General features: G+C 41.8%; 1 protein-coding gene across 3 annotated transcripts in view; it reads right to left on the reverse strand.

Moving 5' to 3' along the window:
- Positions 1 to 27,410, reverse strand: part of ZNRF3 (zinc and ring finger 3) — a 95,503-nt gene that overhangs the window by 38,547 nt on the left and 29,546 nt on the right. The window contains exons 2-3 of one of the 3 annotated variants that reach the window (XM_074844217.1): positions 21,737 to 21,858; positions 42 to 167 (exon numbers count right to left, since the gene is read on the reverse strand). In XM_074844217.1, coding sequence (XP_074700318.1) covers positions 42 to 167; positions 21,737 to 21,754 — 144 coding nt within the window. In that variant the 5' untranslated portion in view covers positions 21,755 to 21,858. Of the gene's footprint in view, positions 1 to 41; positions 168 to 10,928; positions 11,414 to 21,736; positions 21,859 to 27,410 lie in introns of those variants that run through there. The other 2 variants (XM_074844216.1, XM_074844215.1) reach the window with 2 other exon arrangements.

The raw sequence follows: 27,410 nt of genomic DNA on the forward strand, positions 1-27,410 counted from the left end.
GAAACAGTTATATGCAGCATTTACCCCAAACTACCCCTTACCTTTCCTAAGACAGTGAGGCACGGCTTCGGCTCCAACTCTGGCTGTTCCAGCTTCACCACTCCGACCCAGCCATATTCATACAGGTCTTCCTCATCATTGCTATTACACAGTCCGAGTGGATGCATCTGAAACAGAATCAGAAAGAAACCTTTAGCCAATCAGTAGAATTCAAAACACATACAGACTGCTTTAGAATACCTTAGTTTATAACAAATACACTTTTATTTATTAAGGTACACCAGAAAAACTGAAAAGACTGCATATATGAAGAATTCAGTACGTTTCTGAAGCATGCTATGAGTGCAAAATCTTGGAATGTTATGTGAGCTCACTGTCACCTTGCTGATGAAAAATCAGTTAAGGCTCACAATTAAATGTGATTATAAGTCCTCTTCTCAGGTATAAAATAATCAAATACAAAGCTCCACTCTGTATTGCAAATCACCTCTCCTTGCAATCTGACAGAAATGACACAAACTGTTTTGCAGAGTCATTCATAAAAGCTTTACATGTCATATGATCCAGAACCAATGTTTGAGAGGCGTTATCACTTTTTTTTTTTAAATATCTGCACAATATTAACTATCTGTCATCCTTTGGAACATGCCTATCATGTAGTTCAAAGTAAGGTACAAGAAACTTCCTAAGTTATGGAACAGTCTATTTTTTTCTGAACCCAAAACAGGGGGAGGTATAATGAAGTGAGAAACTTCAGTCTCCTTTTAGATATATGTGTTACTTACACAAAGCAACAATATGTATTTGCTTTAATTTAAAATATTCAATCCCTTCCTCCTCCTTCCAACACTATGTAGTTACTCTTATTTTTTTATGGCAAGGAGCTTCCTATGCATCAATCTTTTTTACTTTCTTTGTCTTTTCCAAGTTCACAGAATCTCAGAATTATCTGGGTTGGAAAAGGCCGTGAAGCTCCTCCAGTCCAACCATGAACCTCACCCTGACCGTTCCCAACTCCACCAGATCCCTCAGCGCTGGGTCAACCCGACTCTTCAACCCCTCCAGGGATGGGGACTCCCCCCCTGCCCTGGGCAGCCCATTCCAACCCCCAACAACCCCTTCTGGAAAGAAATGGATAGCAATATCTAGTCTAAACCTTCCCTGGTGCAACTTGAGGCCATTACCTCTTGTTCTATCGGTTATTACTTGGTTAAAGAGGCTCATCCCCAGTTCTCTGCAACCTCCTTTCAGGCAGTTGTAGAGGGCCATGAGGTCGCCCCTCAGCCTCCTCTTCTCCAGACTAAACCCCCCCAGTTCCCTCAGCCGCTCCCCATCAGACCTGTGCTCCAGACCCTTCTCCAGCTTCGTTGCCCTTCTCTGGACACGCTCGAGTCATTCAATGTCCTTTTTGTAGTAAGGGTTTGCTGTTCTTCATTAGGATAGTATCTTTGTGTATAAAGTGTGAAACATCTAATTTCTTACACTATTTGCTATGTTCTCGTTCTTTTTCCCTCAACTAAAATCTCAGATTTTTCACAGATACTTGCCTAAGAGTTGCCCAGACTTCACATATATGCAGAAAACATTATTCGCAAAAAGTCTGTACGTTATCCAGATTCCTGCCTTTCCTTAAATCTCACCTTTGCCAAACTAGCTGAAGAAAACCACAAACTAGCATCATCACTATGACAACTTTGTTTTCTCGTAGCTTATTATAATAGGAGATTATACTGCTCAATAATTTACACATGTATATATCTCACCAACCCACACAAAGTAGCGCCATGTAACGGTCACTAATCCTGCCATCTCTTCTGCATCACCAGCTTGTTGTTTTGTCCTTTTCTCCCATGTCTTGTACCCTGACTTTCATTTTGCAAGTGATTCGATATCAGGAAAGCTATTTATATTGGCTTGTGGGGCCCTGACTTTCTGAGTAACTTTAGCGATTACTGCAAAATATGGGAAACATGATGATGATCTGACACAGTGCAGAGGTTTTCCTACCACTCATTACTTTTTAAGACTCATCACCAATCCACCTGTATTTTGAGAAAACAAGCCACCGCAATACCAGACAGACAGAGTTGCATCCTCTACCCAACTCTTGATTCATCCTTCATCTTTCTTTTGTTATGAGTTGCTATTACACACTACTGAGCTGTCTACAAGTCTCACACAGATGAGCAGTTCAACTTACTCTGTTTAAAAACTTGGGACAGGTACTGTCACTGGCAGGTGAACCACTCCTTAAACTCAGCATCTGATGGATAAACTATTCCGAACAGACATAAAAACAGGGAAGGGAGTCAGGCAGAGAATGCTCTCTCCAAAATTGCCAGGGCATATATTCCAACATAATTAACCCCAAAAGGAGTCCATGGGATCCTTTAAGAAAACACAAAGCTTTAATCTATATTAAATATCTAAAGAAATAGAAAACCATTCCCTTGATGTAATTCCCTTGATGTATGCTGTATCAATTGAGCTTTGAAACCATAGCCCATATCTAAGAAGTTTCTAGTTCAAAATCCTTGAAATGTGCTGGGGCACTTTCCACATGCCTGAAAGGGCAAAACTGAAACCACGACTCAGGTGCTTTTATCCAAGGTTACAAAATCTGTATACACTGCTGAGGGTTTAAAATAACTTCAAAAAGAACCGCACAAATTTTAAGTGGGTTAGTGTTACAGAGCAGACACACAGTAAACCAGCAGAGGAGGAACATTTTGCTCTGTAACTCTATCACCTCAAAAAGTCCTGATGATTAAAAGAAAACTTCCACCCTTTTGTCCTTTTTTTCCCTGTCTGCCAGGGTAAGACATTATAGTGTTACAAACCACCACATGAACAGTTCAGGATCTTTCTATACACTGTCACAAGATGAAAAGTCTTGGTCTTTTTTTCCCAACCATACAAAAAGTACTGTCTCTACTCTCTTTAGTGCAGAAAATATCTTGGAAGAAGGCCAAGAGGAACAGAAAATTCCTTCCGCAGCCCCTTTCCTCCAGAATGCCGTTCTTCCGTAACAGCTTCCAAGTGTGAATAGACTTTTAGATCACAGTCACCAAGCATATTCTGCAGTTATGCCCCTAGAAATCAGGATAAGCCCGAAGTTGAAAGAGCCTCTTCTCTTCCTTTTACAAAGCCTGTGCTTCCTCACCTTCAAGAAGAAATTGGTGATTTCGTCTCCCTCTCAATGACAATACTGGCCGACACCCTGTCTCCAACAATAATGCCCCAAACACCTGAGAACACAACCTTTGTATTTAGAGGCATGAAAGCTTCAAATTATGCACAATTCCAGAGACAGTAAAGTATTTGCAGTGTAGAATATTAAAGGCCTCTGAATAGGGTTTTCAAGACATTCAGGTATTTCAGCAGTCAAGCACCCTGCATACCCTAGCTCAAGCATCTCACCTTCATACACAGGGCACATATTCTATGTGGCACAGAGTGCCCAGGCATTTAGCAAAATCAAAGTTGCATTTCTGAACACTCCTGTCTTCTTCAGAAAGCTAGGTGGCCCAAAAAAGGACTTGTGCACAGTTTAGTAGACAAAAATCATAGGCCTGGAAGCAGCAGAACCCTGAAAACTCAAATAACCTCCATACTTCTATCAAAAACCAACAAATCACTTAAGTTTTACTAGACCTTTGGGGTGCCCCAGCTAACAATTCCTTGTGATTTTAGGCTTTACTAAATAGTAAAAAAGAAAAAGCTTTTCAACCACAATACAGATACTAACTTGATGCATTTTGGAAGGGGAAGGGCAAGGCACAGGATTTACCACTCCAAAGTAGTTATCGGCAAACTAATGTTTATAGGGCTCAGGTGAGCTTCATGGTTAGACCCCTATGGAAAGAGCGTAACTGCTCAGAGTAAGTGCTCTATCCTGTTACAAGAGGCATGACCAGAAGAAACAAACATGACAACTAGTCAGAGAGGAAGATGGGGAAACATAACATGGAGGAAACATAACCCCCATTTTTAAAAGGGAAAAAAGGAAAACCCAGGGAAGTACAGGCCAGTCAGTCTCACCTCTGTGCCCGGCAAGATCACGGAGTGGATCCTCCTGGAAGCTGTGCTGGGGCACATGGAAAATAAGGAGGGGATTGGTGTTGGCCAACACGGCTTCACTAAGGGCAAATCCTGCCTGACGAATTTGGTGGCCTTCTACAACGGGGTTACAGCGTTGGTGGGTAAGGGAAGAGCAGCTGACGTCATCCACCTGACTTGTGCACAGCATCTGACACTGCCCCACACAACATCCTTGTCTCTAATTGGAGAGCCGTGGGTCTGACGGATGGAGCACTTGGGGGATCAGGAATTGGCTGGACGGTCGCACTCAGAGAGTTGGGGTCAGCAGCTCCATGTCCAAGTGCAGAGCAGTGACGAGCGGCGTCCTCAGGGGAGCAAAAATAAGGAGCAATCAGGGACACAATAAGGTATCAACCAGCCTATGGCTCCTGTCAGTCTCATTCCAGGTTCAGATCATACACCAACAGCAGAGTTTCGCTGAAATGGAGACCACCACATTATTTGATTTCTGACTCCAGCAGAAGCTGCAGAGGCTGAGACTACCGGAACATTTTGACTCTAGCTTCAACCCAAATGGAATAATGAGACCCCTAAAAAGACACTCATCTCCTTCTGACAAACCACTAACCACATTCATTGTCTCTATGGTTCTCCATGGTAGAACTGCTGGACTTTGTCTCCTGTTGTATGAAAAACCTGATATGCAGCTTCCGAGATCATGAAGGATGGCCATTCCCGTAGTGTAGCTTTGCAGAGCTCCTATCTTCCAATGAGAAGAAGATAGGAACAGACAGTATATCTAGCATGTTTTGTCTTCCAGCAGAAGCATATGTTGTCCAAGGACTAGAGGAAAATCTTAGAGGAAAACCCTCTCATCTCACTTTATCAGATCAGCCAATAAATCAGACTCTGAGAAACTGCAGGCATTAAGAAGGATTCAGAGAGTATCATGTGCTTACAGCTGCCTTGGACAAAATACACATGACAATATTAGCTAGTATCATCCCAGGCATGTGTATCATGCAGTAGGTACCAGGCACTAAGTTTCCAGAGAACAAGTTTTGGAACATACACTAAAACCAAGACCAGTATGTATAACTAAATGAGCTGTCTCTTTGAAAAGCTGCACAAGACTTCAAATTGAACATGGAATATGAAGCCAGACTGGAGAATGGGTAAGAATGAAGAACTGTATGAGATCTGAGAAATATCAATTATTTTTCTGGCAAGAGGTGACTTCTGCTCAGCATTTACTGACCACTATATGGTATTCTGAAACTCTTTTTCTAAATACCAACAGCCCCTGCTTCTTGAACCTAGTCCAAAGAACTGCATTTTCTAGGAACTTTCTGAAATCTCTCCTGAAGCAAGAACCTAAAAAAGGAATCCCTGGCACGTTTGTCAAGAGAGGGGAAAAAAATAAGCAGGAACTCACATCCTCGGTACAGGACTCATGCCATTCACACAGTTGTATTCACCCTGAGGGAAAGAAACTCTCGAATTCTTGTTCAAATCCATGAATTGAATCCACTGAGAACCCACACTTTTACCCACAAACTATAGCAAGGTTGTACTATGTACTATGTTACTAGAAGAAAGCTGTGCTCTGGCTAGCAAACAAAACCAAACAGCTGTCACAGAAGAATTCTCCTCCAGCATGGCCATGCTGGCTACTACCATTGCTGTGCAAGGACAAACATGACCCAGCAAGTGGATTCCATTTGGTAACCCAACAACCCAGGCACAGAATGTCTACCTTACATTTTCTACCAGTGCATAGAAGACTGAAGCAGGGAGAAGGCTGAAATTTATTAAACCACCAAACAATGGCAAAATGATCTTGCACACGAGAAACCTCAAACCCAAATGCAAAACCCAGTGTAAGCAGTAAGCAAAACTAATAGGGTCCCGCAGGCTCTGCGCTGGCAAATGTAGAGAACTTACTAGGTACATCTGCAGGCTACAAACTCCCAAGGATTTTGTTGCATCACACTGGAATCTCACCAGAGTAATTAACGAAACAAATTATACTAGGGCAGCAGTACTCCCGCAAAGTCTGCATGTTTCAGGACAACTGACAAAAACATTGCACCGGTCAGTTAAAAACATGCGCATCGCAGAGCCAAACTGTTCCTAGGCTATTTGTTCCACTGAATCTGAAGATCTACAGCACCAACAGAAATACTCAGCTGAAGGATAAAAGTCAGACACATTAGTTAGTCATCAGCTCTGCATAACCATTAACACATCGAGGGAGCTCATATTCAAATACCCAGTGTCAGCTCTTTTAATAAAATGGCACTATGAAGTCAATGACAGCTTGCACAATCTACCATTTTACTAATCTTATCATGTCCAGAACTTGGGAGCATGACCTCTGTCCCCACCCCCGGCACCTCTTCCTCTGGGCTCCTCATGGATCTCTGTGACAGCACTCTTCTCATCTTCTCTCTGGGTGTTCTCAGCTGTTCACATTGTTCAGATTTCATGTTTTTAATGCAGATCATTTAAACCTCCCCTCAAACCAACTTCTCCACCAACATCAGACTGATCTCATGCCTCATGGACAAATTACCAACGGCAATCTGATCACCTTCCTCAAAATTCTGTCCCCACCCCACCTGCCAAGAGAAGACATTTACTTTCCCCACCTCAAAAAAAACATTTGGGTTCTTGCATAGCACTTTTACAAAAATGCTTCCAAAAATCCCTTACTGTGTTTGTTCCTGCAGGGAATGAATGCACACCTCTTCTTTATACATCAATTTCCATCTTAGCTACTGCAACCTCTTTCTCCCTGAACACACCAAGCCCTATAGTAAGCTTTCTGACCAGCAATGTTAGAGTCATGTTCATGGTGCATCACTCTGAGCATGCGATTTCTACCCAGGAATCTCTTCTCTGCATAAATTTCTCTCTGACTTCACATCCCAGCCGACAGTGTTTCATTCACACTTCATACTAAGATTTCAATGGCTAACAGGAAAGCCAACTTCAGTGGTCAATTCATAGGGTTGGGGTGGGTTTTTTTAATTCACACTACAATTAAGGATCCCAAAGGGCCTAAACAACAACAACAACAAAAGACAAAGGGTACATTCACACCATGTGAAGATCACAAGTGAGCTTCAACCTTCAAGCAATTAAACCCACATGGTATATCATGCCACCGAATATTTATTGGCTTGGGTGTGGAAGCAGGACAGTCATGTCCACACACATCAGGGTGATCCCATTACATTGCTTTGGGGCCTGAACTAGCTTGGATAAAACCAGGCTGGCATTTCTGTGTCTTACATAGTTCCAGTAGTTTGCAGAGAGACAGAGCATGTCAACACTGGAAACAGATTCCCTAATTTCAGTTCCACTGAAAACAAAACAACACAACCCTAACAGATCTCAACTCCTTCCCTTCCCTTCCAGGGCACCAGTTCTAATAAATAAAAGCCAGGTTTGGGTAATGAGACCTAGACAGTCTTAAAAACTTCAGTAACATGCCTCTGAGACTCAGCATTACCTTCCCCAACGTTCTTCTGATTGAATTCTTCATTATAAATTCAATTCTTTAGATCCCACAAGCCACAAAACATCGTTCCTTCTCCTCCACCCTTTGGGCAACAAACAGCTGAAAGATTGCCCTTGTTATGTGCACGCCTTTGCTGAGCAGCTGTGTAGCTTTAGTGGCCTGACCTCTGCTCCCCTCGCGAAAGGCTTCCTGCGATACGGCAGTACGGAAACACAGCGAGGCACATACAGAGTTCAGAATGTGTGATCTGGTCACAGCAACATGAGATCAGTAACAATCAAATTAAACAAGAAGCTCCTCACTAAAATTACCTATATATTCTTCCTATTCTTAGTTCCATGTTAGCCTTCCTCCAAATTAAGCTGCCAATGTTTCCCTCCATGCTTAATCTCCTATAACTAATCAGGTGTTTTATCTCCCGACAAATAATAAGGGAAGAGATACAACACATAGAATTTTTCACTCATTTTTTGGGTTTTGACCCCATATTTGAGGTTGACTTTTTTTTAAAAAAAATACCAAAGCATGTTTCAGATCTAGTAAGTCTCCTACATACCTTGTCACCTTTTGCTTAGTCTCATTGTTCCACTGAGCACATCACAAAAGGCAGTTGTATCTACTCACACGCAATACACACCAACAGAATTTGTGGCTGATTTTTATTGGTAATTTGGCATACAATGAATAAACATACCTCTGAGAAGCCAGTTAAAGATTTACATATATGTCAGAGGGCCCTAAGCAACTCTCTGCATCAATCCAGAACTTCAGTTGGTAACATTGCTATAAGGACTTTCACAGTTTCTGTGGCAGAGGATTAATGTGCAGAGCAGCACTACATATAGTTCCCAGTTCATGAAAAAACGGCCAGGGTACCAAGGCATCCTGTTCCAAAAAACTGAAGCAGGACTTCATCATGGCCATGAAGGAGTACGTGCTAGAAAATTCTGAAGTATATGCTAGCAGAACCAGACTCGATACTGACTGTCTAAAATAAAGTTACATCCCACCCTGGTAAGCATCTCTATTCTTTTAAGGTTCTCTCTTGCCTCTGATGTATCAGCAGATTTTCAAATACAAAATTGAAGTATTTTTCCCCTTTGTTTAGCTATGTGTTTGGCAAAGATCTGGATAACAACATTTCATGGTTTTGCAACAGTAACCAGAAGTGACACTGCTGCAGGGGCAGGGATTGGGCGAGGGACTGACATTACCCTGAGCACCCACGTCCCATCCTCTGGGCAACTACCATCCCTCCAAGGGTACACAACCGATTTACTCATAGAAGTGAAAATTTACCAGGCAGGAGAAGAAAGGGCACGAGTAACAAAAGAGAGATTTAAAAATGGCCCACAGATCCATGCCAGGAGCAGAGAAGAGTGAAATATATTTTTGTAGTGGCAAAGTTAGTACAAAATCTAGATCACATAAGACCACAAAATAACACAGAGAGGCTCTGGGTACCTACCTCTCTCCTAAAGACCGTAAAACAGGATGAAAAGGCACACATGGCAGGTTTTTGTCTACATTCTCCAATAAAAAAACAATGTTATGTTTAAGGTGTTTATCAGAAGTGTCAAACCAGTAGCACAATTCTGAAAAACACTTAAGACACAGAAAAATACAGTCAATCAGCATCAAGGCCAGTAAGGCACAGGGTACATCAACAGAAAACTTTCTGTCCATAAAAGCACTCCACCACATCAAGCCAGTAGTCAGTAGATTCTGCTCGGATTCCACAAGCTTACATTGTCGTAGTCTCAGACAGAAGACATTGCAACTTTCCAAAACAGGGAACTGTGTCAACTAAAAGTGCAACATGAGTTAGTGAATTTAAGAGCTCAAGCTTAAAACACTGGTGTTACTTCTACTGATGAGGTGCCCAGATGTGGCAGACCACCCCCCAGCCACGAGGGCCGACGGTGCTCACGACAGGACTCACGCAGCACAAGTGCCTGCCACGTTCTCATCTCTGGTTTACTAGTGAATTAACCCTGATTCTCAGACAAAGCAGTGGTTTTCTTACTCTCCATCCTGGGGAGATGTCTGCCCAAAAACACCAGTAGGATCAGCTGTCTGACCAGACTTCACTGCATGGACAGAAAAGTGTTAGAAAGGAAGATGAAGTGGCATGAGGACTTAAGCCACTAAAATGAACAGAAAAATCAAAAATAAAACCCATGCTGAAATAGTAAGAATTTCTTCCAGTGTGAACTTCCAGAAATCAACATCTAGAACTGGAATAACAGTGTGGAATTTTAATGTTTGAATGGAGTTTTTCAGCTTGAAAGTGGTGGCTTTGTTTGGTTCAACATGAAAAAAAAATGCAGCTCTAGCACGTAACTGCACCTTCAACAACAGACACAATTCTGTAGCAGGTTCTCCAGTAGGCTGAAGACACGTGCAGTATATTAACGTGTTAGGAAAAGAGGAAATTGAGGCCTCGGCTCAAGGGTTTTTATGGGCTATACTTAAGCATTCACTGAAATATGTACCAAAGTTACAGTCAAAAGTTACATTTTTCAAATAGAAACAGCAGCTCTGACCCCTCCCCTACCAACATCATTTGACTATCAAAGCTCACTTTTGTCCTTACCAACCTACACACACAATCCATTTGTTTGCTTATTTTGTTTCAAAGCCAACAAAATTATATGGAGATCAACATATTCCTTTAATAAAAGATTAGGAAAGAGCTGAGTAGAGAGGAGTCATTTCCCAGGGGTCTTTCCATACCCCAGGAGACTTAAGGTTAAGGACCCCTGACTCCTATCTTGCCAATAGCCTATTCCCTTGGTTAGCTCACTTTAAAAGTCAAGTTCTGCCCAGCTAGTAAAGTTGAGCTCCAGTTGGGAAGTCAAGCTCTGCAAATACCCACATTAGTGCCAGTTCCAAGCATCAATCTTGCTGTAAGAAGTCATCAAAAATCCTGCCCTTCCAGTTTAAATGTTTCCCTGTCCCCTCACACACAAGAGATCAGAGAATCCCCTCCCCTGCACCGTCCATAGGTGACAGCTGTGGTTTAACCCCAGCCAGCAACTAAACCCCACAGAGCCACTCACTCCCCCCCCACATTGGGATGGGGGAGAGAATTGTAAAAGTGAGAAAACTCACAGTACGCTACATGAGCCTCTAAAATGGAGCAGAATTATTGAGTCTTTTTGTGAAGACTTGAATTCCTTAATGCTTTAGGGCCTGAAACAACAGATAAACCATATAGCTTTCCCACCTGGAATGCACTTGGCACGGATTCGTCTCCCTCCACATGAAATCACATTCCTTCACCAGACAAGCTTTTGAAATAAAATTTATGAGGTTTTGCAGTGTTAAAAAAAAACAAGAAACCAAAACCCAAGCCAACCTGAATGGGAAGTCTACCATCAGGGAAATGCAGTTTCTTCTCAAAGCTTTCCTCCAAAACAGGTCTATGTGGAAGCAGCATCTGGTAACTGAAGGGAAGTGAGCTCCCTTCCTAGTTTCCCCCAGGTGTATGGAAGCAGAGCCAGGTAACTCAGGGCAGACTTCAGATACTTTTAGTTACCCAGCCACCACCTTCAAGCTCCAGGTCTCATTTCCTTTCTCCAACTCCATCCCCCACGGAAGCTTCTTCTACAGGACTGATCCAAAGTCTGGAGTACATCATGGCTCAAGTGAAATAAGGCAACCAAACCATGTAAGTGTTTTACAGGGAAGAGAAAAAAAAAAATAAATATTAGTACACTTCTGCTGGGACTTCTGTAGTAAATATCTCCCCTGTCAAACCAGTCTTACTAAACATAGAAAGTGGGCTGAGTGTACATGTTTTCTTCAAAATGCAGTAAAAATAAGTCACCAAACAGATTTTGAACAAACAACAACTTCTTCATTCACCAGTAAAGTACTAGAGGACACAGACTGTCTGATTCAGAGACAATCCAGTATTTTGTTGCTAGAATCTCCAGAAGTTGGATGGAAAAGAGAAATGGGAAAAGGGCACAGTCCCAAAGATGAATATAGAAATATTGCTTGGAAATGCAGAGATTTAGTTAGGAAAGCATTAAGTTCAGCTGGAACTCCGAGTGGCAACAGATGTCAAGACTAGTAAGTATATTAATTACAAGCAATAGATCTGATGCCATTCAGTATCATTACAAAGAACCCAGATGAGAGGACCAAATGCACTCTCAGTGAAGTTTGCAGATGACAACAAACTGGGAGGAGCAGTAAATATGACAGGAGGAAGGGCCACAAGACAGTCACTGTGGCAGGCTGTAAGACTGGGCCACCAAGAATTGCATTAGGTTTAATGAAGACAAATTTTAAGTCTTACATGTGGGATAGAATAATACTGAGTAGCAGTACATACTACATATGGTCTGACTGGCTGCAATGTAGCTCTGCTGAAAAAGACACGGGGCCTCTGCTGGACAGCAAACAGGATGTTAGTCAACAGCTAAGGCTGCACCTGGAGCACACGTATAGCCAGCAGATCAAGGAATGTGATTATTCCACTGTACTTGGCACTTCTTAGACCACACCTGGAATAATGTGTCCAGTTTTGGTTGGAGAAGGTCCAGCAAAAGGCCACCAAGATGATAAAAGGGTTGGAGAACTTGACATATGAAAAAGGTTGAAAGAATTCCATTCATTCAGCCTAGAGAAGTGAAGGCTCAGAGAGATCTAATCAGCCTTACAGGTATCTATAGAGAAGACAGACACAGTCTTTTCATGAGGGCACATGATGACCAGACAAGAGGCAACAGGCACAAAGATACTTCAGGGAAAATTCTGTTTGGATATATGGAAACAATTCTTCACCATAAGAACAATTAAAGGAGCAGAACAAGTTGCCCTGAGAAGTGGTGGAACATCCCTCACTGGAAATATTCAAGATTTAGCTTGACAAGGGGCTGGATAACAAGGACGCTAAGAACGTGCTTTCAGTGGAAAGCTGGATCAGTTGATCTCCAGAAATCCCTTTCAGCCTACACTTTTCTATCGTTCTTTGATTCTGAGCTCCATCCTCAAAATCAAGGTAAAAACAATTTGCAAAAGCTACAGACTTGCCATGCTGCAACTTCAGCAAGTTCTTGTAGGGTACCTAAAATGGTAATACCCATTAGACATGGAACTGTTTTATGAATAAGCATTCCATTAAATAAAATTTTATTTGTATTAAAGTTGGATTTGTTGGACTACCAGACTAAACAGCATATAGAAGAAAAGTCAGGGTAAAAAATTACAATTTTTTCCACAGCTTCAGTCCTCATTCACTGTCAATGGAATGAAGTAAATAAAGAATCATAAAAGTGTCAGGGGCAGTAGTGAGACTGAATAAGAAAGTTTTAAACATTAAATTCAGCTTCAACAGCAACAAAATTGTAAATGCAGGAACAAGAAAGTCTCAAAGAACAGAACTGCCACTATCTGGTGTCTGCACCTTCCTCCAAGCTGGCTCCTGCTAACCAATTTCAGACCACATATAGGACTGCAAAGTAACTGTCCAATTCTGTACAGCTGTTCGCATGTATTGCAGGTGGGGGGTGGCAGAACAATAGGGTTGGTTCATTCACACTACTGGCACAGCTGTCACAATGACCTGAAATAAAATACACTCGCATTTGGGAAGTTATAGGATGGAATCACAGGATGGTTTGGGTGGGAAAGGACCTTAAAGATCATCCTGCTCCAACCCCCTGCCCCGGGCAGGGACACCTTTCACTAGCCCAGTTTGCCCAAAGCCCCATCCAACCTGGGCTTGAACCTTTCCAGGGAGGGGGCAGCCACAGCTTCTCTGGGCAACTCTAGGCAAGTGGTAATCTCTTCTTAACATCAACAATAAATTACTGTATTGGGTATAATACTGCTTAGACAGCTTCTTTCTACACCTGACAGAACTGCTAATCTCTGCTCTAATTTTCCTCATCTGTAGTGTTGGATGTACAAGATGTGTGGTTAAGATTGCCAGCATCAAAAATGTTTCCAATAGCCCAAAAGCAAGGTCTAACCCTAACAGAACCAGACACATCAGTAAAGGCAACACACTGCAATCCTGGGTTGCCAAAAAACACAGACTTTATGAAACTGTGAAAAACAACTGCCTGAGCAAGCGAAGTTATGACAATGCATTCACTTGGTCCTTGTTCCTACTCCTACAGAACTAGACCTCTTCTGAAGATGATCTTTCTTCCAAATTGGGTTGCCCCAGATTACTCGGGTTTACATAACATTTTGTGTTTAGTACATGGCTCTAATTTGAATCTTTCAGTGCCCTCAGATGAGGAATCTGTGGGATATCATACACATAGTGATGTTTGAAGTAAAAAATGAAGTAGGAACTTGTGGCAAGTTAACAGGTTCCCACTCAAAAAACATGAGAAAACAAATGAAGGATGTTAAGTGAGATGTATTTTACTGCAGCGGTACAGGTCAGAACAAAGCTACTGATTCTTCTGCTCATAAGTGACAACTAACCAAAGGGGAAAAAAAAAAAACCAAAACAAAAACCCAACCACAGAGTACTAGCTCATATTCAGTGAGAAACATGGAAAATTTCTGTCAGAGCCATGATGAGAGCTCAGATCATCACATACACTGCCTTGCACCAAGACAGCCTAGAAACTGGCCAGTCCTGTCCAATAACGTCTGTTCTTCACCCCAGCAGGAACTACAGATCTATCTGATAGCTCTATGACATGGAACAATTACCCATGCATCCATTAACTCCCCTGGAATACACCTAACTTGTCTGTTGTCTCTCAAGCCTACTTTCCACCAGCATCAGAACACAGAAAGAATGAAGGAATTTGGAATTCACCCAACGGAGCCCAAATCACATCAGATGAATACCTAAGGGAAGAAGATCTAGAGCTCACTAGCAGAACTGCTTCTGTCTTCAATCTACTTCAGTGACAAGATCAAACCTAACTGAGCCTTTGCTATGTACTGCCATTACTTAAAAAAAGTCTCCAGTTTATTCATGTGAAAAGAAATTCAGCTGTGACAAGGAACAGAGCACAGGGCCAGAAAGCGGCACTGGGTAGAGAAGGAAAAAGCAGTAACCCAGAGAGGTTTCCATCAGGGTGCAAAGTAAGCCCGTTTAGAGCAAAGGGAAGACACCTGGCTAACACTCTCTAGTGAGAACAGTGACTGGACTAATTGCACAAAGTATTCCAGTAGAGCTTCTATATTAAAATAATCAAGATAACACCCAGAAGGCTGCAAAACAGTCAATTTAGTGTTAGGAACACTCATTTTTTGCATTTCCTCTGAAATTTTACCTTCTTACTTATTAAAAGAGAAACTGCTTTTTAAGGACTACAAAAATTACTTTGCAGTCATTCTCCAGGACAGACTTGAGTCATTTCAGCTGACACAAGATTTGCCGCTTATTGTTGCCACTGCTGTAATTTTGATCTTTAACGTAATGCAGCTACTAATACAACTGCATCACCACAAGACTGTATCTGTTCCTACTACTTCCTACTACTTACAAATACAGTGGAATGAAGAACTTAACTTTTCCATCTCAGTTTACTCTTCTGTATTGGCATAGCAACCTGTTGCCAAAAGTGATTTAAGGTTCTTAACTGCAATATTCCAAACCCAGCATTACTAAGACCCCACCAGAAAGAAAAGGCTCAGGCTGTAGCTTCTCTGTATCACTGCTTTTTGAAAAAGGCATCAGTAGAATGTGCCATTACAGATGAGCCAAAACCATACAAATGGGGGGGGAATGTTTAAAGAACTGAAGAGTGGGTTTTCTTAAAAAAAAAAAAAAAAAAAGAAAAAAAAAAAAAGGAGTTGCTATTGTCTCTGCAGCCTGACAAAACATGAGGGTTTTATGCTGGCTGCAGCTAGAACACAACAGCCTTTTTAAAAAAGGTGAAAGCCAGAAGCGTTTCCTCATCACCCTGTGCTCCTCTAGGCCATGCAGCTTTGCTGTGCAGAGAGGAGTGTCCAGCCTCCCGCTCAAGAACAAAACTCCATTAAAACAGTTTCTTTTTGCTTTCAGACTTTTTCGTTTTGTTTTGAAGAACATCCTGCCAAAAACCAAATCACCACAAAATGTAACATTATAGGACCTGAGCATTTCAGCAGCACGCTTTTCTTGGCTATCAGTTGTGACCGTGCGGTTCGACCCGGCGGTTAGCGTTGAACCCACAAGTGGCTTGCACCAAACTTTCTCTATGGCAAGAGCACCAAGCATTCCTGAAATCCTCTCACAGTCCACTTTACTCCAAAAAGCATGCCAAAAGGGATGATGAGAAATCCAGTCTATGCTGTAATTAAATGTAAAAACAGATACATGCAGTTGAACACATCCACCATACAGAAAAGGCCAGTAACGTTCTACAACACAGACAGGCCAGTACTACACAGCCCACCAGCTCCTGTGAAAAGGAGTGGTAAACTTTGAGGAGCAGCCAGAGTAGGTTTTGTTAACTAGGGAACCAGACCTTGGCACTGATCTAGTTGATCAGCACACTCACTACCAGCACCATTCCCTTACTCCTTTGACACAGGGACACCCGACCTGTGACTCACGGAGTAGATGAAGCGTTTGTGAGCCATTCACCCGTGCCACGGCCCAGCTTCAAGTACTTCAGGAGAGGAAGAAAACTGCCACTGAAAGACACACCTGGCAGAAGCAGCGTGCTCTCAGACACCCTCTGAGCCCCGAGTCAGAGGGATGCTCTGATACCCACAGCACATGGACAGTATCAGATGTGTAGAAAACTGAATTCAGCACATCTGCATCAGATTTACTGCACAAGCAGAGATCAAGGGTACTGCCCACACTATGCAGCTGAGCCATCTACTGCAACAAAGCAGCTGGACACTAATTATTCCAAACACTTTGCAAGGGAAGCTCTCAGCCCATTCAAACAGGAAGCTGGCCTCTCCTTCCTTCAAGGGGTCTCAAAAGCAAAACTCCATGAAAAGATATGCATACCTGAGATAGTTTGAGAGCAGATTTCTTCTCTCAAAAGTTTAAGTGCTTTGATTACACTGCATTCTCCTACCACAGTATTGACAGAGCAAAGGGGAACAAAGTCATGTTTATAGCTGTGTTTTTTTCCTCTTTAAATGGGTAGAAAGATGCTGGAAAGAGATGGGGGAAACTGGAAGGAAAATTAAAGAGTAAAATGATACCTTCATAGAGTACTTTGGCAGAAGAAAGCTGCCAGTAGCTATATAGTAAAACAAGAGAGTTCTGGCCCTATATAGGACAAGACAGGCCCCAAAAATGCACTAATAGCCAGAACTTTAGACATAGTCATAAGTGGCTGGGAAAAACAGGATTACCTTACATCTCATGAACTACATTTGTCCCACAGCACTCAAGTGGGGACTTAAAACTGCAAGTATCAGGTCAGTGCCATATAATCTCCTCATCTTAAATTGAAGGCCTCATATGGAGTTATAAATACTTTGCAAGAAAGTTTTCTAGGAGAAAATGGAGTAGGAAGTATGAAGAGAACCTGACAAACATTGTACAACATAATGGGGTCTATTTCTTCAACCCCAGGGAGTGTTTGGGGCCCAAAAAAAATGAATGTAACTATTCAACAGCCAAAAATACACTAGTTGATTGAAACTGTTCATATAAGGAATCCTAAAAGAAATTTCCATTTGCATTCCCTTGCCAAAAGCACACAAGATGCACACTTAGAAAAGGAATGAATTTGGCTGGGATGAAAATTCCAAGAGTGTTAGGAGGGAATTAAAAGACAACACACACGTGTATGTACCAGAGAAGGTAGTATTTATTTTACAAAAGCACACAGCTCTGAAAAAGCTGAGGTACTTGTTTGCAGGTTGTATTTTAGCAAGAAAGTTTAGCAAGCAGATTGACAGATTTCAGGCTGACCCAAAATTTCACAATACTGTAAAAGTCTCCAGTCCAATAGTAACTGTTCGTTATACGCACAGACTGATTTGTGACTGATTTCCAAACTCAGTACAGTTCATTTTTCTGACACATAATCTGGTCTAGACCCTGTCTTTCCAGGAAGTTCTTGATGTTACATGGAGTTTAAAACTGTCACCCCTCATCCTATCCCTCCCCCCGAATCAAGAGTCCCTCCCCCCTTTCCCGTAGCCCCTTTCAGTCCTGGAAGGCCACTCTAAGGTCTCCCCAGAGCCTTCTCTTCTCCAGCTGAACCCCCCAACTCTCTCAGCCTGTCCTCACAGGGGGGTGCTCCAGCCCCCCGAGCATCTTCGTGGCTCTTATCTGGACTCACTCCAACAGGTTTTTGATCACGGTACTGTCTACAAAGCCAGAACACAGCCATAATCTTCCTCTAAAACAGAATGTAAGGGATTGCTTATGCTACAGAGCACCTCGATAAATATTTCGGTCTGCACAATCCCTCCTTTCCTCTCTCTCCATTTCCAGTTTGTCCATGTGACACGAGAGGCTAAAGCTAGACATGCTTGTTCAGGCAGTCCTGGCTTTTCTACAGCAAGCCTGCTGGTTAGTTTCATCCTGCTTCAGCCAAAAAACCATTAGTTAAAACTCCAACATTATGTAGTTATTCATCTGCACATTCTAACTGCCTGCCCAGAAGCAGAATCCTTCTGCATATCAATCCATACTCTGGTCAAAACACTTGGAAGGCTTTGCAAGCTTCATAATCTCCCTTACTGCACACTTCGCACCCAAGACCAGTTATACTATCTACTACCCAAGGTCTGAGCAGATCTGTCCTGACAGAAAGACAAATGTAATTATCAGTCCTGATGCAACAGATGTAACTACAGTAAGCTTGCCCACACATGGGAGACTAAGGAAATGTCATCACACTGGCTGAAGTAAGACTGGAAAATTAAATCCAGTAAATATCATACTTTTATTTCAGGGGAAAACTTAGGTATACAGCAATTGCCAAAATGGATTCGACTACACCACCCACATTAGTGGCTCATAGAATACAAAGCACAGAGTTATAATCTGCAGGGCCTACTTTTGCTCAGGTTGTAGAAGAATAAGCAAATTACATGAAGAAGGTAGGTACTGAAAAGACACATCAGTGTTGGATTTCCTTGAGAGAAGTAGCAGAGGGAACACAAACTTATCCTTGCCCTTGTCCCATGAAGTCTCTTATTTCCAAGGGAATAATCTATTACTTTTACTAGCTTATGTCTTTGTTTAGTGTTTCTAGCTGGGGTGAAAGGAAAGAGGCTGGGTTTGCTGGTTGTTTTCTGAAGATACGATGATACTAGGAGATCCATTTAAAACGCAGTATTCCAGATGAGGATGAACTAGCTACATGCAGAGATCACAGATACCTCCCACATTCTATTCTTCTAATTTTGGGTGGTATGCTGCACTGAGGCTTTCCAACTGCATACACAGGCACATCCAAGTTATTTTCCTCATGTCTGCTTAAAATACCCTTTAACATGCATAACTGCTGACTTTATTTATCAATATTCAACAGCAATGTCAACCACCATTCAGCTCCCCATGCCCAGACTTTAATAAAGCCTGAAGAAACCTCAGACAGATTGGGTGCTGACACAGGTAGATTAAAGTGATTTCATCATTGAGAAAAGTAGTGAGAAAGGAGACGGTAAAAATCCTTAAAAGTGTGTAAACACTGTTAGTCACAGTGCTCTGTACTAAAACACCTCACCTGTTCACTTTTCACCATAGTGTAAACTGGACATTTATTCTTAACCTTTGTTTAATCCCTGATAATACCTTACTTTTTACCATATAGCTACTGGTTTTTTATAAACCTCCCCTGAAGGATTTTGCCAGTATTTAGCAAGACCTGGTTGTTTGGATTTCCAAAAGTAGTCAGTGTCCATGCAAAATGCAACCGAGCCCTGTGGGCTCTAGTGCATCCCTTTCCATTTCACACCATAACCTTCATTACCAAGGTGATGTATTTTGTGCTGCCTCTGAGAGGGCGCGTTCACTGGGGCCAGAGGGAGGGAAGACGAACACAGAACATGCACACAGAGAAAAGCTACCCTATAACTACGAACAATATTGTCCTTAAAAGAGGGATGGGGGAAGGGAACTAATGCGAGTAGACTGTTACAGGACGAATGCAATGTCCTGACCACAAAACTAATGAAGCTTCCTTTGTCCTACATACAAATGCCAAACAGAAACTGTGCATTTCTGCCAGAAACCATTTTTCATATGCAAGACATTTTTTCCATATAGAAAGGTAAAAGCCAGAGACAAAAAAAATTGAAAATGCAGAAAGAAATTAGGCTTAAAACGCACAACACTCCATCCCATCCCCCTCCCCTCATGCCAACTTCTCATCTATAATCCAACACAAGAGAGACAACAGGCAAACAGCAAGAGGTCATCTTCAAAGGGCTGGTTGCCAGGGGAGGCCAGTGGAAAGAGCGCAGGCATGTCCCCATCAAAGTCCAGCAGCTGTGAGAGCCAGAGAGGTGCAGCTTCCCCTGGGGCTGCAAAGAAATTCAGAGATGGAGGGTAGTGCTGGAGCTGCTCTAGCCAGCAGTATAACATGGGTAGCTTTGCACTTTGTAACAGGGAAAGCACAAGAGACAAGGGTTATGATATTTTAATCCTTCTCTCCACCCATTTTTGCACTTCAGATACTTGAACTACTGTTTAAACTCATCAAGACACATCCTGTAGAATCACTGCAGCAGTAGGCAGAAGGCAGTCCCAAGGATCAACTTTCTGCTCAGTTTAGAATTAAAACTGACTCAGTGACTACACACAGAACAGAGATGGAAAAGGTACAGCAGATGATGCACAGCCAGCTGTAGTTTTATTACTTCTCACAGAAAATAGAAATACATCTTCACAGTTGGAGCCTGGGAGACTGTCCCACAATAAAAACTGACGGCAAATATTACCCAACAAAGCATTTTTCTTGGAGAAAATATGAGATAACAGACTCCTAGCTACCTGCAACAGTTGCATAAAAAAAAAAATAGAAGCCAGTGTATAACAACCACAAGATTCTGGTGCTTAAATCTTTAGCTCTTTATATTGAATGAACACATGATGATCGCATAGTTCTCCTAGTCCTCAGATACAGGAAAAGAAGCTGCAAATGCAAGCAGTGAAATCCATCAGATTAAGTAAAATCAGAAAGCAAAGAGTAATCAAAATTGCTCTATTATGAACAAAAAATTAAAAATTAAAATTCTGACTTTTGTAGTTCCCAGAAGCTAGGGGTTACTCTATTTTAGAAAAATTATTGTCAACCTTTCCTGATAAATGGCTTAATTAGTAGCCAGAACTTCAAAATACAGTTGTCGAATTATCAGATAATGGTAGAATAGAAATAATTTAATTATATTTACCTCCCACCTCATGCCTAGAATCTTCCCCCAAAGCACACAAAGAAGGGAAGCAGCTGGCATTTGTTAAGGATGAACACACTTCTTCAGCATGCATTTTGGAGCATGAAACTTCAGTTGATGTCAGCAAACAGTAGCTTGAATGGAAATTCAAATGGCACAGAGTTACATGGTCTAAACAAATCCTCTGTGTTGCAATACAAAGGTTGACAGGAAGGAAACTTTTAATATTTAGCAAGTTCTTGATTACCACCTTGCCTGAAAGTCAGTCTGAAAGAACCACCAAGGAAGCAAACGACAGATCAGTGATACAGTAATGGACCTGCATTCCTGTTAGCATGAAAAAAAAAAAATTTCAAGGCTGAAACATCATAGTTCATACCCTAAAGAGGCACCCTATTTCTTAGGTCAGCATGTGAACTAATCTTTGAATATTTACATAAAGACTCTTTTCAAGATTCTTTAAGCCATACAGTCTCTGGCCAACAGAAGTTCCTTTAGCCTGTGCTTCAGAAGATGCTCTCCAAAGATTTTGAATATGACAAAAATACTGATGCCCTCCACTATGGCAAGGTACTGTAAACAGCCTAAAACAGAATACTGATATTGTGTCTTTCAAAGTGATGTGCTAAAGTTGATTTAAAAAAAAAAAAAAAAAGCCTGTTGCCAGTAGACTTAAATTCAGTACGTGTCTTCACCACCACCAGAGGTTAGGAGACTGAAACCAAGGACATGTTGAAAACCCTACATACTGGACATTTACTCAGAGTTCTGTATGTCTAAGAGCAGAGCAGAGAGGAAGGAGTTTGTGTGTGCACACACAGAACTGACCTCACCTATCCCACACAACGCGATGACCAAACACGGAGTTATGGTACTTACCTGGATGTTTGTCACCATGTCTTCAACATACTGAGTACCCCAGAGAGGAACTTCCTTGAGAACTGAAGCACTGTATACCAGCTTTGTTTCCTTCTGTGAGCACTCCTAGCATGGCTTACTCTCTGGAAAAAAAAAAACCACCATCTCTTTGAGATTGTGCTTCGGAGATATGCTCTCAGCTTGGTGGTGGGAGTGATTCCTCAGTCCCCAGAGCCAGCAGCACGTCCCTGAAGCACAGGCCCAACAGAGGTCAGATTCTTCCATCTGCTCCTCTCACCACCCAGACTGGACTTTCCAGTACCCAATCTTCTCCACATTCTCTCTCAGTTGCTCCCCCTACATTGCATTATTTCTAAGGAATCTTATTTATTTCTCTGTCTTGATATGAAACCACCTGCGCTGCATTTTCTATCCAGTCTTTCCTCGTTCCTCTGCCATAAATCACTCCTTAGTCCCCTGTTCAAACTCAGTCTACTGCAAATCCGTTCACACATCTCTCTTATGAAGAGGAAGAAAAATATTGAAATCAGCTATGGGTATTGCATGTCTTAAATACTCATTGTCCTTCATTATGCTGCTACAGAGCTAGACTATTTGGGTACCTCCCCTTCTTACCTTTGCATGCATTTCTCTGAAGATTAATCTTTAAGTCTTCTAGATTTATAAATAGGTGACCTGCGGATAACTATCATATTCTTATACTGAATTTTACCATAAAGTACAAAGCACTCTCCTGCTTTTTACATTTAACTTTAGCTTACACTTCAGCAACCAAAAAATACTCAAGAAAATACCTCTGACATTTTTTACAATCTGAAGATAGTGTTCCATCTTAACTCATTTTTCAAGGTTTACCTTTTGATCAGATTGGTGTTTACATTTTATAAGCCATCCTGAAGCAATACAAACAGGTAAAGTTTACAGAAGTTCTGTTTTAAACTCCAGCTGCCACATGGCTTCTCATATCCCAGTTTCCCCACTCTGTGCTCCAAATTTTCCTTAACTCTCCTCTCCAGGATCTATCACTTCACCTCTTTTTCAGTTTGACAACCTAGTATACTTCAATGGATTTGTTTCCAATTTATGAGTTCTGCCCATGTGAAAACATTTTAAGGTGTTAGGAAGATTTTAGAGGGAAAGGAGCCAACTGGTTCTGAAAGCACAGGTCTCCAAAAAGGTACAGCCTCCTGTTTGTTTCTAGACTGTCTCCTCTTCCTTTAACATCAAGTTCTCAATAAATTACTTCCACAGCCTCTTTCGTGCTCTGCCCCTGCTCTGCACTCACATCCACTGGGATGTGACGTCCAAACACCACATCTAGTTTTACACACGTTTCTTTTGTCCGGTCCAATGTCCTAACAGATACTGGCACAATTTCTCCAACCTATTTAAAATGGAATTACAGATGAAGCCAAAGCCTCAGCCGCAACTATGCGAGACGAGGCTCTAGAACAGACTGTATGCAAAGGAACGTAATCTTTATGTGAAGGCAAGGTGACTTTCTCATTGTACTTCAGCTTGTCTCCCAGCACAAATCGGATGCATTCCCCCACTTCCTCTGACATCCCCCCAGCCCCAGGATTCTCTCAAGGCCACTCACTGCACTTCTGAGCCCTCAGAGTAAGCAATGCGGCTCCTGGGAGACACCAGCTATCCTCTGTTATGTCCAGTCTCCTCACCTGATGGCTCCCGAGACCAGCTGCACCCAGGAACACACGGGCAGACTTGCATCACGCTGCTGCATTACACCGTGGTGGAGAGAACAGACCAGCCTGCCCGCTGGATCTCACCCCAACGGAACGTGGAGGCAGCGGGATTTCTCTGCCAGCAAAGTCATTCCCCTTTACAACTGTATGGAAATCATTCCTTTCTCCCTCTGCTTAACTTCCTCGTTCATAGTACAGGGAAAAGATGTCCCTGTCCAGAGAGGAATTGAGTACTTAAAAAAAAAAGTAGTGGTCAGTATTATGGCATATAAATCAGGTGCAAGGAGTTGTTCCTGAAAACAGGTTACAGTTTAATGGGTTTTTTTCCATAAAAGAAAATATCTGGTGCAGTGGGTTCTTCATTTCAGATAAAGTAATGAGTAACTGCACTGTTTTCAAAGTCTTCTATTACAAGAATTCAGTGAATATTGAGACCTTCTATGTTATCAGATGGGAAGAAACACTCAAATCCACTGGGGAAAAAATGCCCTTCTTAAAAACAGCCACCTGATGGCAGCCTGTGGCTTCAGTCCTATTGTTCCAAGTGGCAACTGGCAACCATTTTGAGAGAGATTAGCTCTACACTGAGTCACCACTGAAGAATGTTCTGTAGTAGGGAGAATGACTTCAAAATAATAAGCTATTCTTAATGCTAACGTAGCACATTGCTGAAATACTCACTGCAAATATTCCCATTTCACATACTGTGAAATATTTCTTCCCTCTTTCAGCCTCAATTTGTTTTATTTGCACAGCAAATAATCAACTTAGATGTAAACTGGTCTCCACAATTCAGTCCAGTGCACTATTCAAAACACTTCAGCAGCATACAAACTTAACAGTTGGTGCCTGAAGGATTCATTCTATAGTATTTAAAGTCAAACTAACAATAATAAAAGTTTCTAAAATTCTGGAAACATGACGCACTCCCTTTTCATTACGAAGAGGTTAATTCCCTGATCTAAGAGCAAAATCAACTTCACTTTGAATACAGAACTGCAAAACTGAACTGTTTTATAGAACTGTAAACCAAAACAGTCTTCCTCAGCTTCTTCTCTGACACCACATTAACGTACATGCTTATCATACTACAGCACCCTATATGGGGGGGGGGGGGACGGGGGGGACGGGACACACACACGAAGTACCAGGAGTTTCTAAAATTTAAAATTTACCTAAGATTTTTTGTACAGATAATTTCCTCTGACATTGCTGTTCTACATGTTCATCTTTATCTAAATTGTATAGGAATGTGAAGGCTGGAGTAGCAAGTGTTTCATACTTTAAGTGCGAGATTTAAGGTAGCCCAATTCAGTCTTAATTTTAGATACTTGTGCTGTATTCCAGGGCACAATCACAATTTTCCCTCCTTTCCCCATCTCCTCCTGGATTCCTCCTTCCTATGGCCACCAATCTATCACCTCATCTCTCTTCTCTTCCATACTACCCCTTCTACCCCTTCACCACTTCTCTTCCACCCCCCCGCCCTTTTTTTTTTTTTTTTTTAAACCCAACTTCTGTAGCACTGGCATACAGCCCATGCTAGTAAGTCCAGCAAAGCTTATTGGCTTGGGTTTAGTGCTGTGTATCTACTGTCGGCACACCTCACCACTGAGGTATGCCTCGCTGATTAGGAAATCAATGGTGTAAACTGTACTCCAAGAATGCAGCAGTGTGGGGCAAATGAGTGCTGTCTACAGGACATTTCCCTCACATGTTAGAAAAATTGGACAGTGCCGTGAATGAGGTAAGATACTATGAGAAAAGAAAATACAGCGTTGTGGTTAAAGCAGCTGAATGCTGCCCAGGAGACTGGATTGCTTCCTCTGCCACAGAGTTCCTATGCAGTGTTGAGCAAGTCATAAAAACGGCCATACAGGGTGTGACCAAAAACCCAACCAGCACAGTATCTTATCTCCAACAGTGGCCAACGGCAGAAGATTGGAGCATAGAAAAAGCAGAACAGATACAGAATGATTCTTCATTTGATACAGCCTCTTAATTAAAGCTATCCATGACTGAAAGATTTCCAGAGCTGAGACTTCACCTAGAACATTGTGTTTAATAGTAAGCAATGCATCTATGTTCCATCATTTTGCCTAATTCCTTTTGGATGACACCCATACTTTTGACTTTTACACCATCTTACAGCAAATAACACAACTTACTGTTTTAAAAAATACACATTCCTTTGCTAACTTTAAAGCTGTTATGTGAATTTTACTGAGTATGCTCTGATAGTCCTTGTGTTGCAAGGAATAGCCAGCAATTGTTCCTTAGTCACTGTCTCTACATCATACTTTATTCAAAGTCTCTTGTCAACAGCCTCTTTTCCAAGCCTTTTTCAGTGAGCATCCCTCTGCTAGAGGATGAGGCTGATCTACAGGTTGTGATTTGCCTGTTCCTTTTTCTAGTCTCTTCAGTTTTACGATGCACTGACTTGAACTGCACACAACATTCAAGCTCTTGGAACCCAATGGTGCCCACAAGGTCTTCTGCTTTGCTCTCTGGGCCTTTCCTAGTAATTGCAATACTCATTACATTTTCAGTGTTACTTGTACTAGGGTATGGTTTTCAGAATACACTTTATTCCTAAGAAGGAAGAGAAATCTTAGCCACAACTTTGAGAAGCCTTTTAAGATCCCTCTTTGTTCTTTCTGGTGAATTCCTCCAGCTTGCACTACAATTAACCAAGATCCTTCCCAAGATCAGCACTGATATATCCACTGGATATACAGCTGTGACTTGTTGGGAAGAATCCCTTTAACCAAGGTCCTTACGTGGCACATTAAGCCAGAGATAAACAGAGAGCAGGGTCTGCAGAAAATGTGACATATACAAAAACAAGGTCAATGGAATCTGTGACCAATCACAAATTTAAACAGAAAGGGCTAGGCACTGTGCAAAGAACCACCACTCTCATAAGCACATCTCTGTACTCCTCTGCTAGAGAACTGCTAATTTGTCTGTAATATTTAAGTAACTGTTGGTGCTTATTTTTAAAAATACGTGTAAGAGTTCCTTCATTTAGTCAGGCATTTTGAAAATAGATTAGTTATATATCTATAGAAAGCTAATATATATCGCAAGCACCAAAGGCCACATGAAAAAAAGAGCTGCGTTAGAAGAGCTGTGGTTAGGATGCTGCGGTGAATGTCACACCACGTACAACCTCTGTCAGGTAGCTAATAGCTGACAAAAGTATTTATCATCAGCCTTCAGACAGACAATCTGGCTCAAACATCCTCTACCATATTTTGGCTTCTTTCTAATAGCCAATATCACAAGATAGCATTGCCTTTTTTTCCAGAGCACCTCAAACCATCATAGCTACTATAGTACTAAATGTATTACTGACTTCAAATCTGCCTCTTACTGCCAGAAGAGGGAGTAATTTCAGGCCCTGGAGCCTCAAGTGAATGAAGTTTTCTTGACATTAAGGAGTCAGACTCTTACCCCTGCCATTCTTCTTGGAGGGATGTCAGCCCAGTACTAGCGTTCAACTTCCTGTTTAATACATTCACCCAGATTAACAAAAGCTTTCTGTGCAAGATCCCATCACCTTTCAGTAACTAACTTTATAAACTAGTTTGCTATGCTGGAAATTAATACTGTGCACTGTGGACACACGTTAGCTGGTACTTCAACTGATAAGCTCCTCTTGCTATCCTCTCCCAGTCCAGAAGAAAAAAGGGCAAGACGTCCACCACATCTAATGCTGTTCATGTTAGGCTTTAAGGACGCATTTTGTCTCAGCCTAAAGCGGTATGCTTTAAAACGTGTGTGTGGAAGAAGAGCTGGAGGGAAGAAGTTGTCCTTCTCTTCCGCCCCACCAATCACTGTCACCTAAGGCACTCTAATTTATCTTTCCCAGCATCTTTAGGATGAGTTTGAATCTGGTTTGTCGAACAGGACAACAAATGAGACACTATTACCTCTAATCAAACACGAAAGAACTCACAATCCCA

Source organism: Strix aluco, chromosome 18, assembly GCF_031877795.1.
Source record: "Strix aluco isolate bStrAlu1 chromosome 18, bStrAlu1.hap1, whole genome shotgun sequence".
Classification (NCBI taxonomy): Eukaryota; Metazoa; Chordata; class Aves; order Strigiformes; family Strigidae; genus Strix; species Strix aluco.